Below are 20,536 nucleotides of genomic sequence, written 5' to 3'. Positions count from 1 at the left end.
GTAAGCAACTTGATGATGACAATAAATTTTCAGAGTATATACAGATTTATGAGGATTATACTGTCAGTATATAGTATTATAGTGACAATATTGTCACTAAATTAAATGCTACATTATCACCTCCAGGACAAGTATGAAGTGCCTTTTTGTACCGTCCCTCTCTGTAAGCCTAGATGGCTAGACAAAAATACCACAACCTTGTACATTCTTAACCAGCATAAGGTGCTAAAAGACTAAGGAGCATCCTAAGGAGCAAAAGCTTTTAGAAGTTTACCCAGAATAATCCAAAACAAATAAATGAACACTAAGAAGGGTATTTCTTTAACTGAGGTGTTTATAATCTCTGCAAAACCACGTGTGAAATAAAATGAATACCCATACAAGCTACTTGAACCTGAACTGCACTATCAAATAAAAACCAATCGTGACAAACTTTTTATCAAGAAGTATGCAGATACATAACCAATTCAAGTTCTTAGTTCTTCTGTGTTATAAGAGTCTCTGCTATGTTAAAAGCAAGGGCTAAAAAACCAGACATCGTGTTCTGATATAACTGAGCCTCAGATTCTTTTCCTATAAAATGAGTATAACAACAGTATTTAGAAATTGTAGTATGAGTATTTGGAAAATTAAATTACATCACAGCAAGATATACAGTTTATAATCCAGCCTATGTCTAGAGATGTCAGATAAAAAGATCTCACAATATCTAATCCTAAATTAAGCAACCTTCTCATTCAAGCCACTCATCCTCATATATAACCTAAATTCAGGATTCTTCGCAATGTTAGCATATTTTCTCTGCCTTCGGTTCTCTTGTTAGAGAATCATTCTAATGAGGTAACTAGTTTTTGTTTGGTAACATATTAACAACCAATTCCAGATCATTTGTTTTCATCTGGATGTGAGGTCTTTCTTTTATTCCTCCAATATGCAGGACACTGGTATGAAACATGTGGGAACTTGATTTGTATAAGAAAACCATCTTTAATAAGATACTGCTCATCCTTTTCTTTTGGAGAAGGAAATGGCAACCCACTCCAGTATTCTTGTCTAGAGAATCCTGTGGACAGAGGAGCCTAGGGGCTGCTGTCCACAAGGTCGCACAGAGTCGGACATGTCTAAATCGACTTAGCATGCATGCATGCACGCATGCACTGGAGAAGGAAATGGCAACCCACTCCAGTGTTCTTGCCTGGAGAACCCTAGGGACAGAGGAGCCTGGTGGGCTGCCGTCTATGGGGTCGTACAGAGTTGGACACGACTGAAGCGACTTAGCAGCAGCAGCATTAATACTTAAATGCTAGATGTAATGCCCATTACAAAGAGATCAACAACATATGTATTCATTTTCTTAAGAGGGCTTATTTTACCTGGAAAGTATGTTCTTTCTACTTTTTTGTGTGCTAAAATGAAGACTGTAGGCCAACAGTGGCTTTTTTCTCTTGCTGTCCTAACTTTGCAAAATTAACACATTGCTCAAAATTAATTCAAAATTTTATTAGTCTGTGAAATCTAAAAACCTAAAGAACTACTCATCTAGATGACCCAAAAAAGGTTATAATTAAAGACCTGATAAATATAACAATTTAAAAATGGAAAGGCATATAAGCATATATGGAATCATAATTTAATTAAGGAGGAAACAAGGAAATTCTACTGTACTGAATATGCAGCTTTGACGAATTATTCTCTATACAAAAGATAAAAGACTTTCTGAAACCTGTATTACGAAAATAAGCATTCAAAATACTTAACTTGAATAAATCTTGTACTTTTTGATAGAAACTTCGTGAATGGCTACTGAATGGCTTCCTGAAGACTACAAATTTCTTCAAGAAAATCAGAGATACCAAAGGAACATTTCATGCAAAGATGGGCTCAATAAAGGACAGAAATGGTAGGAACCTAACAGAAGCAGAAGATATTAAGAAGAGGTGGCAAGAATACACAGAAGAACTGTACAAAAAAGATCGTCACAACCCAGATAATCACGATGGTGTGATCACTCACCTAGAGCCAGACATCCTGGAATGTGAAGTCAAATGGGCCTTAGGAAGCATCACTACGAACAAAGCTAGTGGAGGTGATGGAATTCCAGTTGAGCTATTTCAAATCCTGAAAGACAATGCTGTGAAAGTGCAGCACTCAATATGCCAGCAAATTTGGAAAACTCAGCAGTGGCCACAGGACTGGAAAAGTTCGGTTTTCATTCCAATCCCTGAGAAAGGCAATGCAAAAGAATGCTCCAACTACTGCACAATTATACTCAACTCACACATTAGTAAAGTAACGCTTACAATTCTCCAAGCCAGGCTTCAGCAATATGTGAACCATGAACTTCCAGATGTTCAAGCTGGTTTTAGAAAAGGCAGAGGAACCAGAGTTCAAATTGCCAACTTCCAGAGAAACATCTATTTCTGCTTTATTGACTATGCCAAAGCCTTTGACTGTGTGGATCACAATAAACTGTGGAAAATTCTGAAAGAGATGGGCATACCAGACCACCTGACCTGCCTCTTGAGAAACCTATATGCAGGTCAGGAAGCAACAGTTAGAACTGGACATGGAACAACAGACTGGTTCCAAATAGGAAAAGGAGTATGTCAAGGCTGTATATTGTCACCCTACTTATTTAACTTATATGCAGAGTACATCACGAGAAACACTGGGTTGGAGGAAGCACAAGCTGGAATCAAGACTGCCAGGAGAAATATCAACAACCTCAGCTATGCAGATGACACCATCTTATGGTAGAAAGTGAAGAAGAACTAAACTAAGAGGCTAAAGAGCCTCTTGATGAAAGTCAAAGAGGAGAGCAAAAAAGTTGGCTTAAAGCTCAACATTCAGAAAACTAAGATCATGGAATCTGGTCCTATCACTTCATGGGAAATAGAAGGGGAAACAGTGGAAACAGTGCCTGACTTTATTTTTCTGGGCTCCAAAATCACTGCAGATGGTGACTATAGCCATGAAAGATGCTTACTCCTTGGAAGGAAAGTTATGACCAACCTAGACAGCATATTAAAAAGCAAAGACATTACTTTCCCAACGAAGGTCCATCTAGTCAAGGCTATGGTTTTTCCAATAGTCATGTATGGATGTGAGAGTTGGATGGTGAAGAAAGCTGAGCGCCAAAGAACTGATGCTTTTGAACTGTGGTGTTGGAGAAGACTCTTGAGAGTCCCTTGGACTGCAAGGAGATCCAACCAGTCCATCCTAAAGGAAATCAGTCCTGGGTGCTCATTGGAAGGACTGATGTTGAACTGAAAACTCCAATACTTTGGCCACCTGATGTGAAGAGCTGACTCATTAGAAAAGACCCTGATGCTGGGAAAGATTGAGGGCAGGAGGAGAAGGGGACGACAGAGGATGAGACGGTTGGATGGCATCACCGACTCAATGGACATGGGTTTGGGTGAACTCCGGGAGTTGGCGATGGAGAGGGAGGTCTGGCTTGCTGCGGTTCATGGCGTCGCAGAGTCGGACATGACTGAGCGACTGAACTGAACTGAACTGAATGGCTACTATATATTAATCATGTTCCAAAGAGAACAGTGGAAGAGGTTTTTAAAAAATTCATATATTCCCATCTCAAAAGTGAAGGGATCTACCAGAAAAACTATCCTAGAAATACGGATCTTTTTTAAAATTTAACTTTATTAGGGCAGATTTTAGATATGGTAGAACCCACCCACCTTTTAAACGCAGAGTTTGACAACCTTTGACAAACGACTCATATGACCACAAAAAAGAAAACTGCACCTGAATTTTTAAATTACCAATTTGATTTTTAAAACAGGAATAGGGCTATCTGTGTGTTAGTCACTAAGTTGTGTTTGACTTTTGCAACATCATGGATAGAAGCCCGCCCATCCCTTGTCCATGGAATTCTCCAAGGCAAGAATATTGGAATAGGTAGCCATTCCTTTCTCCAGGGGATCTTTCCAGCCCAGGGATCAAACCCAGGTCTCCAACACTGCAGGCAGATTCTTTACTGTCTGAGCTCCCAGGGAAGCCGGTTTTCTATTTTTTTTTTGTACTTATGTTTTGCAAGCAATTTGCCCACTTCATCTAAATTTCCTGGCTTAAAACTGTTCATAATATTCACCTGAGATACAGGGTGATTTAAATAGTAAAAATTTACTTTCTCACAGTTTTGGAGAATAGAAGTCCAAAATCAAGGGTCAGCATTGTCACTTTCTAGTGAGGACTCTTTTCCTGCCTTATAGACAGCCACCTTTTCACATGGTCCTCACATGGCAGGGTGGAGGGAAAAACCAAGCTCTCTGGTATCTCTTCTTATAAAGACACTAAAACCTTTGCGAACTCCACTCCAAAGGACCCATCTCCAAAGACTCTGGGGATAAGAGCTTAAACACATTAATTTTAGGGGTATACAAACATTCATTCCATCAGTTCAGTTCAGTTGCTCAATCGTGTCTGACTCTTTTGTGACCTCATGGATTGCAGCACGCCAGGCTTCCCTGTCCATCACCAACTCCTGGAGCTTGCTAAATCTCATGTCCATTGAGTTGGTGATGCCATCCAGCCATCTCATTCTGTTGTCCCCTTCTCCTCCTGCCTTCAATCTTTCCCAGCATCGGGTCTTTTCTAATCAGTCAGCTCTTCACATCAGGTGGCCAAAGTACTGGAGCTTCAGCTTCAGCATCAGTCCTTCCAATGAATATTCAGGACTGATTTCCTTTAGGATGGACTGGTTTGACCTCTTTTGTAGTCCAAGGGACTCTCAAGAGTCTTCTCCAACACCACAGTTCAAAAGCATCAATTCTTTGGCGCTCAGCTTTCTTCACAGTCCAACTCTCAAATCCAAACATGATGGACTTTTTCTTGGCACAGCCATGTCTCTTCTTTTTAATATGCCATCTAGGTTGGTCATAGCTTTTCTTCCAAGGAGCAAGCGTCTTTTAATTTCATGGCTATAGTCACCATCTGCAGTGATTTTGGAGCTCAAGAAAATAAAGTCAGGCACTGTTTCCACATCTATTTCCCATGAAGTGATGGGACCAGATGCCATGATCTTAGGTTTTTGAATGAGTTTTAGGTCAGATTTTTCACTCTCCTCTTTCATTTTCATCAAGAGGCTCTTTTGTTCCTCTCTGCTTTCTGCCATAAGGATGGCGTCATCTACATATCTGAGGTTATCTGTATTCCTCCTAGCAATCTTGATTCCAGCTTGTGCTTCATCCAGCCTTGCATTTCACATGATGTACTCTGTATATAAGTTAAATAAACAGGGTGACAGTATACAGCCTTGATGTACTCCTTTCCCAGTTTAAAACCAGTCCATTGTTTCATGTCCAGTTCCAACTACTGCACTTGACCTGCATACAGATTTCTCAGGAGGCAGGTAAGGTGTTCTGGTATTCCCATCTTTTGAAGAATTTTCCATAGTTCGTTGTTATCCACACAGGTTTCCCTGGTGGCTCAGCAGGTAAAGAATCCACCTTCCGTGTGGGAGACCTGGTTTCAATCCCTGGGTTGGGAAGATCCCATGGAGAAGGGAAAGGCTACCCACTGCAGTATTTTGGCCTGGAGAATTCCATGGACTATATAGTCCATGGGGTCGCAGAGAGTCGGACACGACTGAGTGACTTTCACTTTCACTTCACTTTCCCTTTCCGTTAGAACCATTTGGTGACTCGGGTGGTTTCCTTGCTCTTCAGGAAACAGAGTGGGCCCTAACTTAGTCTCTTCCTATTAATGGTTAAACAGGAGGAAGAGGGGCAAGGCACAACTTTGGGGGCTTTCCTGGTGGCTCAGACATTAAAGAGCCTGCAGTGCGGGAGACCTGGGTTCGATTCCTAGGTTGGGAAGATGCCCTGGAGAAGGAAATGGCAACCCCCTCCAGTACTCTTGCCTGGAAAACTCCATGGATGGAGGTGCCTGGTAAGCCACATTCCACGGTATCGCAAAAATCAGACACAACTGGGCAACTTCATTCTTGCCTTTTTGATGATCCAGCGAATGTTGGTAATTTGATCTCTGGCTCTTCTGCCTTTCCTAAAAGCAGCTTGAACATCTGGAAGTTCACAGTTCATGTACTCTTGAAGCCTGGCTTGGAGAATTTTGGGCATAACTCTGCTAGTGGGTGAGATGAGTGCAATTGTGCAGTAGTTTGAGAATTTTTTGGCATTGCCTTTCTCTGGAATTGAAATGAAAACTGACCTTTTCCAGTCCTGTGGCCACTGCTGAGTTTTCCCAATTTGCTGGCATGTTGAATGCAGCACTTTAAAAGCATTATCTTTTAGGATTTCAAATAACTTATCCAGGTCTTCCCAGGTGGCACCAGTGGTAAAGAACCCACCTGCCAATGCAGGAGACCAAAGAGACACAGGTTTAATTCCTGGGTCAGGAAGATCCCCTGGAGGAGGACATGGCAATTCACTCTAATATTCAGTCCATAAAAGTACCTCTTTCATGTCTACAGGATCCTTCTTGATATTGGTAACTTACCTTCTTTTTCTGTCTACTTAGAAGTTTATTAATTTTATTGATCTATTAGAAAGCAGCTACTGCTTTCATTAATCCTCATTTTCTTCTTTCATTAACTTTCTTTTCATACTTAATATTTTCATTCCTCTGTTTACTTGGGGTTTACTTTGTCCTTCTTATGCTACACTTAGAAGCTTATTCATTTTAGACATTTTCTCCTTTTCTAATAAAACATTTAAAGATGTAAATTTTCTCCTAAGAACAGCTCTAGCCGAACCCTATGAATTTTAGTAAGCCATGTTTTCCTTTTCATCCACTTCAAAATACTTCTAATTTCCCTTGTGTTTCCTTATTTGATCCACGGATTATGTATTATTTTCTTTTTTTTTAAATTGTTTTATTTATTTTCTGCACAGGCGCATGTGATAGAAGGGACCTTTTTTTTTTTTTTTAAGATAATTCATACAACCATTGATTGATTATACAGAGCCATTTCTCAGTCCTCTTTTCTTTCTACTTAAAATTAAAATATATCATGATGAGAATGATTAATTCCAAAAGAAGACTTCTGGCTTATTATTTAGGGTACAAATACACACTTCATTGCTTGACATTTTATTGAACATTAAGCAAGACTAAGCATCTCTGCCTTCACTGTGCAGAGCTGAAGCAGAAGAGCAGGGACGGGGAGACAGCACTGCTGTCTTTGGTGGGGAAGACGTAAGCCCCTGTTGTCCTGCCTTATTGGGGGAGGCTAACCCATGTTCTGCCGGTTGCCATAGCCTCTAGGATGGGTGTCCTTCCAGTCATCCCACTCGCGAGCTCTGCGGACTGCCTGTTCGTCCTCCTCTTCCTCCTCGTGCTCCTGATCTTCTTGTTGCTGAGCTGCTCTTTTGAACTCTGACATTGTAGTGGCTATCCCCTGATCTGGTAATGCTCCAAATTTCCAATGCTGTTCATACCAGTCATTCACTGTCATAGATGCCAGACTTGGATAACCAGCTCCAAATACTTTGGCTTGGGCCACGTTCTGAGTGAGAACAAATGGTTTCATTGGAGGCCTGTCCTGATGAGACGACTGAGAAGTTGATGCCTCGTTTGTGGAGTCTTTTTCTCTCAAGATCTTTATCTCCTGGTCAATGCTCTCAATCTCTTCTAAGCTGATACCAATCCACCTTCGAAGGTGAAGGAGGTAATATTCACGAACATGCTCATCATCTGCTTGACCACTTTCCACAGCAGATTTCAGTGCAGACAACCTATGCTCCACCTCCTTCTTCTGCTTGTATCTCTCTTTTTTAGCCTGCCTCTGAGATGCCATAGCAATGATGCTAGGATAGGCCATGGAGGAATCAGCAGTGTTATTTTCAGCTAAGTTGGTCTTGGTTTGGGGCAGCTCAAACTTTGCCACGTGATAGTACTGGCACTGAGTTAAGTAGTTTAAAAAGTGTTCTCGAGCCCACTGCAAATGATCTAGACGCTTGCTGGGACTGACTTGTTTCATGGCGAACGCTCCTTGAAATGCTGGCACCATCAGGTACTTCAGGTCGGTGGACGCGATCTCCTCCAAATCTTCATTCTGGCTGAACAAGTCGAGCTGTGACAACATTTCAGCAGCCTTCTTCAGGAGATCCAGTCCCTTGAACACCTTATCTTGGATCATTCGGGAGCCGGTGGGTTCAGCTGCGATTTCCACTTTGTCCAAAAGCTGCTTGCTGGTTTCGAACAGCTCGGGGAGCCGCAGGAGCAGTAACTCGTCTTCGGCTGCTGCCATCTTAGGGAAGGAGGAACCCCAAATTTATTTTTTAATTGAAGGATAATTGCTTTACAGAATTTTGTTGTTTTCTGTCAAACCTCAACATGAATCAGCCATAGATAGACATATATATGTATGTATACATATATACATAGGGGAGGAGAGGGTTAGATGTATGGAGAGAGTAACATGGAAACTTACATTACCATATGTAAAATAGATAGCCAATGGGAATTTGCTGTATTTCTCAGGAAACTCAAACAGGGGCCTTGTGTCAACATGGAGGAGTGGGATGGGGAGGGAGATGGGAGAGAGGTTCAAGAAGGAGGGGATATATGTATACCTGTATTACTTTCTTTTTCTAAGCAATTGGAGATTTCTTCTCAAATATCTGAGTATTATTTTTAAAAATTTCTAGTTCTAATACAAATCTAAGATCTAATTTTAATGTACTCATATTTGACTGAGACCTATTTAAGGACCCAGCATATAGTCTACCTTGCAGACCACTTCATGTGAACTTGAGTATGTATCCTGATAGTGCTGGGGAGACTATTTCATTATGTCAATTAGGTCAAGCTTGTTGAAAGTACTGAAAACTTCAGTATTAGAGGACCTACAGACTTCTTTTAGAGGGTCACATAAATATTTTAGACTTTGTGGGCCATACAGGCTCTGACCCAGCGATTCATCTCTGCAGTTATAAAATGAAAGCAGCCAGAGGTAATATGTAAACAAGTAGGCATGCCTGTGTTCAAATAAAACTTTATATACAGACAATGAAATTTAATTTCATGTAAGTTTCACAATCACAACAAAATATTCTTAGTGTTTTTCACCATTTAAAGCGTAAAAATCAGGGACTTCCCTGGTGGTTCACTGGTTAAGATTCCATGCTTTCAAGGTAGGGGGCTCCAGGTCAATCCTTGGTTGAGGAACTAAGATCCCACATGCTATGCCATAGGGTCAAAAAATAATAATAAAAAAATTTTTTAAATGAAATAATATGAGGTATATAGTTTATTTTTTAATGTAAAAAATCAGTCTCAGTTCATGGGCAATACAAAAATGAGCAACTGGAATGGAACTGGCCAAGAGGAGAATCTGCCAACCCCTGTTCTGTATCCCTACTAATTTTTATGTACTGGGTTATCAATTACTGAGAGAGGAGTACTGAAATCTCCAGCTATAATTTCTATTTCTTTGTTTAGTTGTTAGTATTCTTTATGTATCCTGAAGCTCTATAATTAGGTGAAAAATATATATATGTATCAAGAAATATAAAGAAATATATGGAATGCAAAGTAATAAATGATAAATAAAATGGAATATAAAAAATAATCTAAAGGAAGCCAGGACAGAAAGCAGAAACAGAATGAATATAAATAGAAAACAAATAGCAAGATGACAGATGTAAACCCAACCGTATCAATAATTATGTGAAGTGAAAATGGCATAAAGATTCCAATTGAAAGGCAGAAGCTACACAGTCTGGATAAAAGCAAAATTCAATTATATGGTGTGAATAAGAAACTCATTTTAAATATAAAAATCTCAGGTTAAAGCTAAAAAGACAGGTAAAGATAAGCATGTAAATACTAATCATAAGAAAGATAAAGTACTAATATCAAAGTAGACTTCAGGAAAAGGAATATCACCAGGGATAAAGAAAAACACTTCGTAATGATAAATGGACCAATTTATCAAGAAAACATAATACCTCACACATAAAACATGCACATAAATGGCAGATAACCTCTGGTTTTCAATTATGTTTACTTTTCTGGTTAGTTTTTTTTAAGTGATTGCTCTGGAGTTTAACCAACAGTAACTTTAACTTACCCCAGTCTACCTTAAAATACTATAATAGGTAGGTATTATGTAAGAACTTTTCAAAGTATACATTTGTTTCTCTTATCATACATATCCTTTGTATTACTGTCATATATTGTACTTTTCACATTTGCTACAATCCAACTATATTAATTTTATCTTGCTTTAAAGTCAATTACCTTTTTTCCTTTTTGCATCTTGTTTTAATCACTTGTATCTTATGAAGCTTTCCATAGAGAGCATTCTATAGTTTTTTTCAAAAATTTTTTTACTATGGTATAATACACATAAAATCACTATCCTTAAACACAGAATTCAGTGATGTTAAATACATTCATAATGTGCAACTATCACAACCATTCATTTCCGTAGCACTTTTCACCTTGTGTTGATAGAACTGAAATTCTATATCCATTAAATGCAGCTCCCTAAACCCTCTACTTCCAGTCCCTAGCAACCACCATTCTATTCTCTCGCTCTAAGATTCTGTCTACTCTAAGTATTCTTTCTCATTTCTTTTTAAGCATATTGGATAGCTGTTTTCTTTATGGTTACCATGGGGATTACTTTTAACATCTTAAAGTTATAACACTCTAGTTTGAATTTAGTCTGGCTTAACTTCAATAACATACAAAAACTCTGCTCCTTTATAGATCTGTCCCCACCCCTTCCCACTATTATCACAAAAAGTAGATCCTTAAACAATGTGTGCCCAGAAAAACAAACTAATAATCTATTTAAATGTTATCAGTCTCCTAAATTATGTAGAAAACAAAATGTGGAGTTACAAACCAAGTCACTTGAGAGCTTTTAGATTAATAATTTTTTAAAAAAGTGTATTAGGCCCTTAAATCTGCAGAAAAGAAAAAGTGGATTACAAACCACTGTTTGAATGATATAGGCTTTTACAATGGCATTCACTGAGATCTTTATTTCCTCAAACGGCTTTGAGCTACTGTCTAGTGTCTTTTCACCTTACCCCAAGGGACTCCTTTGACTATTTCTTGCAGGGCAGATCTAGTTAAGTAATAAACTTCTTCAGTTTTTACTCATCTGGGAATGTCTTAATTTCTCTCTCACTTTTGAAGGACAAATTTACCAAACATAGGATACTTGGTTAACAGTTACATTCTTTTAGGACTTTGAATATATTGGCCCACTGCCTTGTTCAAGTTCCTGAAGAGAAATAATGCTGATATTCTTATTAAGGATCCCTTGCATGTGATGAGTCAATTCTCTCTTAATGCTTTTCGGATTCTTTCTTTATCTGACTTCCAAAAGTTTGGTTTCAAATGTGTCTCAGTGTGGGTCTCATCGAATTCATCTTACCTGGAGTTCATAAAGGTTCTTAGATGTTTATGTTCATATTTTTCATCAAATTTGGTATTGTGGTAATGCTGGAAATCAGATTCTTCCCTTTTCTCAGGGTTTTCTTGTCTGTGTTGTTTTTCTGATTCTTTTGGACTGTCTCTATGCCAAGAATAAGCTTGAGGTATAAATTTAAGTCCTTCTCAAGTGTCTTCTGAGTCTTTTCCTGGGCATGCACTATTACTTTCTAATTTTCTCTGTAGATGCACTTGTTTTTTTAATGTCCTAGTCTTTAATATTTGCTTCCCAAAAGGGGGCAGAGGAAGGAAAATGAAGGGGAGGGAGTTGTGGAAAACACCAGCCCTTTATATCCTCTGAAAGTCACATGTACTCGGGGTGAGAGGTGCTGACAAAAGGGAGAGAGGCAAGAAGAATGGCTGCCTGCCTCTTTGCATCTATGTGATCAGATGGAGCAATCAGAGCACAGATCCTTGAAGCTGACGGACAAGATCCTTTCTGCCCACCCTGGGTCCTATTTGTAAGCTGCTCTGGAACTCACACAGCTGCTTACCATATGACTGAGGGTGAGGGATGGTAGCTGCTACTGTGCTGAGAGCTAAAATCGACCATAATTAACCACAATTTACCTTCGAAGTCTTCCCCTGGAACTCGCAGGCCTTCAAAAGACTTCAGAGTTCCAAATTAGTTACAGGCAGATTCTGCCAGCCCAATTGTCGTCTAGGTAGAAAGACTGCTGGTGCTTCTTACTCTACCACCTCCCCAGAATCCCTCAATTATCTTTGAACTTAACCAAAAACATAAGGAAGAAAATTCACATATCCACATATTTACCACTTTGTGTAGACCCAAATTTCCACCTGGTATCATTTTCCTTAAGTCTGAGGAAATTCCTTTTCCATTTCATAAAATTTAAGTCTGTTACTAACAAATGTTCTCAGCTTTTGTGTGCCTCAAAAAAGCTTTAACTTTTATTTTTGAAAAATATTTTAACTGGACATAGAATTTCGGTCTGATTGTTATTTATCTTCAGTACTCTGAAGATGTTTCTCCATTGTCTTCTGATTTGCACTATTTGGGGGCAAGAACTCTCATTACTCTTATCTTTGTTTCTCTGAAAAATGTGACTTTTTTTTTCCTCTGGCTACTTTTAAGATTTGTTCTGCATTCCTGGTTTTCAGCAATTTGATTATGATGAGCCTTGGTGTGGTTTCCACTGTGTTTATCCTGCCTGTGGTTCATTGAACTTCTTGGATATGTGGGTGTACGGTTTCCACCAAATTTGGAATATATTCAGTCATTATTTCTTTAGACATATTTGTTTCCCAACCCCCCTCTGTTTTGCTGGGACTTCAAATATACACATGTTTAGAACCACTTTACTTTGTTCTACAGGTTACTAAGGCTCTGATTTTTTTTTTTTTTTTCAGTTTTTTTTTTTTTGGTCTGTGTTTAGTTTCTACTGTTGACTTTAAATTCGCTGATTATTTCTTTTACAGAATATTAGTGCTGTTGGAGCCATGCCTGTTTCTTTTTAGATGCTATATTTTTATCTCCAGAAGTTACATTTGATTTTTATTTTCTCTTTGTTGATATTTTCCTTTAAATCCTTTCACATACTTTAATAACTGTTCCAAAGTCCATATCTGCTAATTTCATCATCTGTCATTTTTTAAACCTGTTTCTGTTGACTGATTTTTCTTCTAGCTATGGGTCACAATTTTGTGGTTCATTCCATGTCTGGCAATTTTTGGTTGAATGCTCAACATTGTGAGCACCAGCATTTGTTTCATTCCTTTAAAGTGCCAGACTCCTTCCTGGAAAAAAGTTACTTTCAGATCAGGTATTTGTTTTATAGCTTGTTTTTAAGTATTTTTAGGGTGGGTTTAGAATAGTCTTTATTGTAGAGCTGAAATACCACCCTACTGGTCAGGCATGTGTGGCTTAATATTCAGCAATAAATTCAAAGGCAGATTTCTGGAGCATTTTTCTCACAGATGGAAGCTAATACTCCTATAGGCAGAAAGATAATAGAGGAAAACCCATGTAGAAATGTAACACTTCCACTTATATCTTGTTAGACAGCACTCAATCACATGAACACACCTAGCTATAAGGAAGACTAGAAAAGCAGTCATTTAATCTGGGTGACAACATGCCCTGTTAAAAATTAGCGCTCTGCTGCTTAAGAAAATAGAAAGTATTGGGGCACACAATAAATAGTCTCTGCCATCATTCCTAAGATTACATTTAGAAGGCAAAGCATATGATTTATGTAGACAAGTGTAAAACATTTGTCTACAGAGCTAAACATCCTGGAATGTGAAGTCAAGTGGGCCTTTGGAAGCATCACTACAAACAAAGCTAGTGGAGGAGATGGAATTCCAGTTGAGCTATTTCAAATCCTAAAAGATGATGCTGTGAAAGTGCTGCATTCGATACGCCAGCAAATTTGGAAAACTCAGCAGTGGCCACAGGATTGGAAAAGGTCAGTTTTCATTTCAATCCCAAAGAAAGGCAATGCCAAAGAATGCTCAAACTACTGCACAATTGCACTCATCTCACACGCTAGCAAAGTAATGCTCAAAATTCTCCAAGCCAGGCTTCAGGAGTACGTGAACTGTGAACTTCCAGATGTTCAAGCTGGATTTACAAAAGGCAGAGGAACCAGAGATCAAATTGCCAACATCCGTTGGATCATCAAGAAAGCAAGAGCGTTCCAAGAAAAACATATACTTCTGCTTTATTGACTATCCCAAAGCCTTTCACTGATAGGATCACAACAAACTGTGTTTCCTAAAGAGATAGAAATACCAGACCACCTGACCTGCCTTTTCAGAAATCTGTATGCAGGTCAGGAAGCAACAGTTAAGACATGGAATGGAACAGACTGGTTCCTAATAGGAAAAGGAGTACATCAAGGCTGTATATTGTCACCCTGCTTATTTAACTTATATGTGGAGTACATCATGAGAAACGCTGGGCTGCCGGGAGAAAATATCAATAACCTCAGATATGCAGATGACACCACCCCTATGGCAGAAAGCCAAGAGGAACTAAAGAGCCTCTTGATGAAAGTGAGGGAGGAGAGTAAAAAAGTTGGTTTCAAACTCAACATTCAGAAAACTAAGACCAAGGCATCTGGTTCCATCACTTCATGGCAAGTAGATGGGGAAACAGCGGAAACCATGACAGACTTTATTTTCTTAGGCTCCAAAATCACTGCAGATGGTGATTGTAGCCATGAAATTAGAAGACGCTTACTCCTTGGAAGAAAAGCTATGACCAACCTAGATAGCATATTCAAAAGCAGAGACATTACTTTGCCAACAAAGGTCTGTCTAGTTAAGGCTATGGTTTTTCCAGTGGTCATGTATGGACGTGAGAGTTGGACTATAAGGAAAGCTGAGTGCCGAAGAATTGATGCTTCTAAACTGTGGTGTTGGAGAAGACTCTTGAAAGTCCCTTGGACAGCAAGGAGATCCAATCAGTCCATCCTAAAGGAAATCAGTCCTGAATATTCATTGGAAGGACTGATGCTGAAGCTGGAACTCCAATATTTTGGCCACCTGATGCAAAGAACTGACTCATTTGAAAAGACCCTGATGCTGGGAAAGACTGAAAAAGATCGAAGATGGGAGGAGAATGGGATGACAGAGGATGAGATGGCTGGATGGTATCACCAACTTGATGGACATGAGTTTGAGTATATTCTGGGAGTTAGTGATGGACAGGGAGGCCTGGCGTGCTGCAGTCCACAGGGTCGCAAAAAGTTGTACACAACTGAGTGACTTAATTAAACTGAAACTACAAAAATTTTGTGCTGAAGACTGTACTGAAAACAAAAAGATCTTTCAACACAGTACTACACATGGCTTTCTTTTAGCAACCCATTATTAATGTGATTTTTAAAATTATTTTTGTCTTTGAAGAACTACTTAAGTATCTTAAAATGGGATTAAACTCTTTAAATGAGCCCTAGAAATTTTCCAATAAAATTTGTTCAAAATCAATCAGAAACATTTATTCAAAGTCCAGAACTAAGAGTAACATAATCTTTAGTTTTTGAAGTTTTTAGAGAATTGCAAATATTGAATCAAGTATTACAAAAGTATTTTTAATGTATAGGTGACCTAAAAAATAGAAGTAAAATTTCTAGGTACCAATAGGCCGGCCCCTTAGGAGGACCCCTTTCAGTAAAAGGCAAACTAAAATTAGAAATTTTCCATCTACCACAGGTATTGAACAAGGAAGTATATGTCTGTTCAGAGATCTGAATGGAGAAACGTAAATATCCAGATTTTTATTTTCTCTTTTCTTCTGATATGAATCCCCAAAGCAATATATTAACATATACATTAGGATATCTTAGCAGAACTATACTATGTGTGCAAACTCAGTTGTGTCTGACTCTGTACGAGTCCATGTAGTATAACCCGCCAGGCTCCTCTGTCCATGGAATTTTCCAGGCAAGAATACTGGAGTGAGTTGCCATTTCCACCCTAGCAAATCTAGCAGAGCAAACAAAAGATTCTCAAAAATAATTTAGTTCAAGTTTATCTCATAACCAAAAATTATGAATCAAGTAAAAATAATATACCATAAGCAAACATTAGCTGATACAAAACCCAGGAATATTAGCACCCCTTAAGAAATCTGTAATTGTAAAATCTGAGACTATAAAAATTACTTTAAATAATTAAAAAATTAGGGGAAAAAACAATAGAAACCATAAGAAAAGAACATGATATTAAAAAAAAAACTAGGTGGTCTTTAAAAAACGGATCAAATAGACACTGAAAAATATATGCCTTGAAATCAAATACTCAACAGAAGGATTAAACAGCATATTAGACAAAGCTGAAAAAGCTGAAAAAGGGGTGAATCAGAAAACCATTTCAAGGAAATTATCCAAAATACAGGACTTTAAGGAGAAAGAGGTGACAATGAATGCAAGACGTTAAACAAATGCAGGACTAAATGAGGTGGCCCAAAACGTGTCTAACTGGAGTTCCAGAAGGAGGCAATTCTGTGGAAAGTTGGGGCCACTACTAAGCAGGATAAATCAAAGTCTGCAGCAATGGTCTTCAACCCTGGTTGTACCTTACATGTATCAGCTAAGAAGCTTTAAAAACAGTACCTAGGCCTCTCTTTCCCCAACCAGCAATTTCAGAATTGGTGTGGAGTAGGTCAAGGTATCTGTATTTTCTTCAAAGCTTCCCAAGCTATTTTAGTGAACCCTCAGAGAACCAGCGATCCACACCCAGACATAGCTAGAGACACAGAACAAAATTAAAGAGAAAAATGTTAAAACAACTACAGAGAATTAATCCTGTCTACACAATAACAGGCTGACAAAAGGCTTCTCAATAACAGAGGCTAAAAGGATAATAAAACAGTACCTGCAAAGTACTAAGAGAAAATAACTGTCAACCTAAAAACACTGAACCTAGAATGAAATGGGATACAAGAAGAAATTCAAAACATAAGACAAAACAGAGCGGACTACTGCTGCCAGATAAACATCTTTCTTTTCCTGAGTAACCAATCAATCAATCAAGATGTCAGTCTTTCTGGTCATCTGTTCCAGTAGTTTATAAATATGATCAAACAAACTGACCTCAGCTTTAAAGTTAAAAGCAAACACATGCCCCACCCCCTCCCAGATGTACCACAGCTCTAGGAGTAAGAGCCAAATTTTCCTTAAAAGTCTAACAGATCAAGAGGATAATCAGAATTCAGAACTTCAAATTCTAGTTATTTCCTTCATTCAGTAATTCTCTTTAAGTGTGGCTCCTCAAACGTCAGCATCATCATTCCTGGGAACTTGTAGAAATGCAAAATTATCAGGACCATCCTGGATCTACTGGCCTAGCAGCTCTGAGGATGAACTCTGCAACTGTGCTTTAACACTCGGATGACTCTGAAGCCAAGTCAAGTCTGACGGAGCTTTCAGTCCTCTGCTCCTATTATCTACAGTTCACACTTCCACAAGAACAAACCCCCCTAGTGCTGCCCCACCAATGAATCTTCTAGAGTAATGTTCCATGGCTGACCAATTCTCATACACTTTTAATCTCTTCACTGAATTTTCTTTTCATCTTTTGTCTTAACTGTCACTTCTCTTACAGGGGTCCTCACATAAAGGTTGTTCACTCTTCCAAACATCAGCGTCTGGAAGGTGAGGTCCACTCATTCTCTAACTTCCTGTAACTCCAAAAACATTTGGATAAAAAAAAAAATCTCACCTTTTCTGAGACTTTCTACTCTCATGGCTTCCATTGTTAAGTGACTGTGATACCAATTTCCAAATTTCTCTTATGATGCTGAAACCAGAAGAACCCACTACCTACCTGACACTTCCATCTGGATGTTCCCAGAGGAACCTCAAATCATTGTATGAAATGTGAACATGCTATGTTGTCCAACCCTATTTTTTTCTGTATTTTCTAAAATAAACGAAGGCACTACAGTTCAGCTACACAATTATCCAAATCTAAAATCTGAAAAGCATCAGTGGAATTCCTTATTCACACATTCAACTAATCACCAATTACCATCAATTTCACCTCCAAGTCCTCTAATTCTCTCCATCACAACTGCTACTGCTACAGTACAAATTTTCCTCCCTTACCAGGATTTCCTATACAGCAATAGCCTCCTCACCCCCTCACTATCTCTTCAGTACTTCACTCCTCCAATGCATTTTACAGTCCTCAAATTTCAAGAACATTTAGTTTTAAAATCATGTGAGCTTATAAAATTTTAACTTAGTTTTAATACTTCTAAAGCCATCATCATTCAGTGCCACCTTTTAAATCTAGCTCTTTTACTCAATAGTTCTAGATCACCAACTTATTGATAATTTATCACAATTACGTAACAAAGAATGTCAGTCAAAAATTAGATCCAAATTAATCCTTTAAATTTAAGGGTGCTGTAACTAGTAACTTCGTCTATATGAACTTCACTGCCACAAATTTTAGCTTTTGTTATAAATAGTGGCACTTGATGTTATAAGATGAGCAAAATAAGAACACTGTGGAAAAAATGTTTGAAATCCAGGGAAGAAAATTCTCAAATTTCGAAAAAAAAAAAAAGAAAAGAAAACTCACCGTATACACCTGCAGAAGGAGTGGAATTGTTCATGGTAAAAGGTCCGTTAATGATGCCAGAAGAAAGAAGCTCATCAGACCCCCGCTGAAAAGCAAGAGCAATATTCTGTTAATAAAAATGAGTCTCTGATAATGATCCATAAATTTACTACCAAAAATTTTGAAAGCTAGTACTATTACTTAAATCTGATATCATGACATTTAAGGAGAACACCTCAAGAATCATATCTAAAGGTTGGAAGAGAACAGTAAAGGAAAATTATGGCACATCAACATGGTTGTTAACAATAAAAAACAGAACTGCCATCACATAATTGGGAGCCTAATCCCATAACCTTTTTTGATCAAACCCTCTGAGATGTTACATCTGAAGTACCAAAAACCATATTCAGGGGTTGTATCCTAATTATTATTTTTGCAGTATACTTTTAAGTATCTTTAGTGTACTTTAAACACAATTGGTATATTAAGCATGTTAAGTTTTTGTAGTATGTTTTTAAGCATTTGCATGTGAATAATTTGTGCAGCACTCCCTGACCTTTTCATACTTACATATATAAATATATATATACTTTTTCATAATATATATTATATACATATATTCTTAAAAGTTGAACAAAAAGATGTAATTTATTTCTATATTGGCCAAATCCTTTAAATAAGTGATTTTTCATCCATAATTCCTTAAATGGTCTTTACTGTGTATTATTTCTTAAATAACTACTCTTTTAAGTAATTTAAGACTTTTTTTCAGGTAAGAGCTTGACCAATTTCAAAGTTGAATTATCAAAGCTAAAAGGTGAGTGAGTGGGACTAGCCTTTTCATTGTAACCATGAGGTCTATTACCAAGATTAAAACATTTATATATAGCAATGACAATAAGCAACATGTATAAATTTAAAATCAACCTATTTCAAATGGTCATTTGTTCAGCTCTCGGTCAATGTTTTTGGTCACACGTCACCACTTGTGAGATCTTAGTTCTCCGACCAGAGATCGAAACCTGGCCCCCAACAGCAGAAGAGAATTTCCTGAGCCTCCCGACCCAGGAATCGAACCCATGTCTCCTGCTTGGCAGGCGGATTCTTTACCGCTGAGCCATGGGGGAGATCTAGTTATATATACACAATGTAATTAGTAGTGAATAGCAATTCCTTAAAGGTAAAAATATTCTTTCAATAAAGGAAACTTTCTAAAGTTTTAAAAAGAAATCCAAATTTTTGATACCAACAAAAAGCAAATTCCCTCTTTCAGATAAATTGATAAAAGACTGGATTTTGACAAAATCAAAATGGAAAGGACTGCAAAAGAGATTTAATAAAGTTCCATTTGTAATTAACCTTTGAGAATAAGAGGGGCTTCCCTGGTAGCTCAGTTGGTAAAGAACCTGCCTGAAGTGCAGGAGACCCGGGTTCAATCCCTGGGTCAGGAAGATCCCCCGGAAAAGCAAGTGGCCAACCACTCCAGTAATCTTGCCTGGAAAATCCCATGGACAGAGGAGCCTGGCAGGCTATAGTCCATGGGATGGCAAGAGTAGGACATAAGAAGAATAAACAATGTGGCATTAGAACTTTCCTTCAGCACATTGATGATACCTGTTTAGGAAAAAAACAGGAGGTCAAATTTTTCACTATAACCATCTTCATTTAAACATTTTTGCATACTTATCCAATTATATCAGGAAAATATATAGATGTTAATTAGCTAGATCATTTTCATAGTTGTGTTATCCTAATACACACTGTACAAAGTTATAATATGAATCTATGTTCCTCTGTAAAATTTTTAACTGATAAGCTTTTGTCACTGTTAGTCTCCATCATAATTAATGAATTCTTAAATTCTATAATTGCCTACTATTTCCCTACTACTCAATATTAGCATCACATGTACTTTATTGATCCCCAAAATTATGCTGCATTTAGAATACAGTTATTTTCTGTATTTTATATTCTATCCATAGAATAAATATTCAGAAGTAAAAGAGACAATCTTTTCTTTTTGAGTGAAGGTAAAACTGCAAGAAACCTCAAGCTTCTATTTAACAAT

General features: G+C 37.9%; 2 protein-coding genes across 6 annotated transcripts in view; both read right to left on the bottom strand.

The window, feature by feature from the left end:
• The window catches only part of PTBP3 (polypyrimidine tract binding protein 3), a 90,408-nt gene that overhangs the window by 50,004 nt on the left and 19,868 nt on the right, over positions 1-20,536 (bottom strand). For 2 of the 5 annotated variants that reach the window (XM_015092973.3, XM_015092974.3), the window contains one exon: positions 18,487-18,571. In XM_015092973.3, coding sequence (XP_014948459.1) covers positions 18,487-18,571 — 85 coding nt within the window. Of the gene's footprint in view, positions 1-2,013; positions 2,132-18,486; positions 18,572-20,536 lie in introns of those variants that run through there. The other 3 variants (XM_060408912.1, XM_060408911.1, XM_027964114.2) reach the window with 3 other exon arrangements.
• LOC105601865 (immunoglobulin-binding protein 1-like) lies at positions 7,056-18,568 on the bottom strand. Its single transcript, XM_042242888.1, has 2 exons — positions 18,487-18,568; positions 7,056-8,230 (listed from the first exon to the last, which is right to left on the bottom strand). The coding sequence occupies exon 2, from the start codon at positions 8,228-8,230 to the stop codon at positions 7,211-7,213; it is 1,020 nt and encodes a 339-aa protein (XP_042098822.1). The 5' UTR covers positions 18,487-18,568; the 3' UTR covers positions 7,056-7,210.

The sequence above is a fragment of the Ovis aries genome, chromosome 2 (assembly GCF_016772045.2).
Source record: "Ovis aries strain OAR_USU_Benz2616 breed Rambouillet chromosome 2, ARS-UI_Ramb_v3.0, whole genome shotgun sequence".
NCBI lineage: Eukaryota > Metazoa > Chordata > Mammalia > Artiodactyla > Bovidae > Ovis > Ovis aries.
This window is presented reverse-complemented; position numbering and strand designations above follow the sequence as displayed.

What these genes read in the sequence shown, in the direction of transcription:
- LOC105601865 (XM_042242888.1), bottom strand. Translation starts at nt 8,230, where the DNA reads ATGGCAGCAGCCGAAGACGAGTTACTGCTCCTGCGGCTCCCCGAGCTG.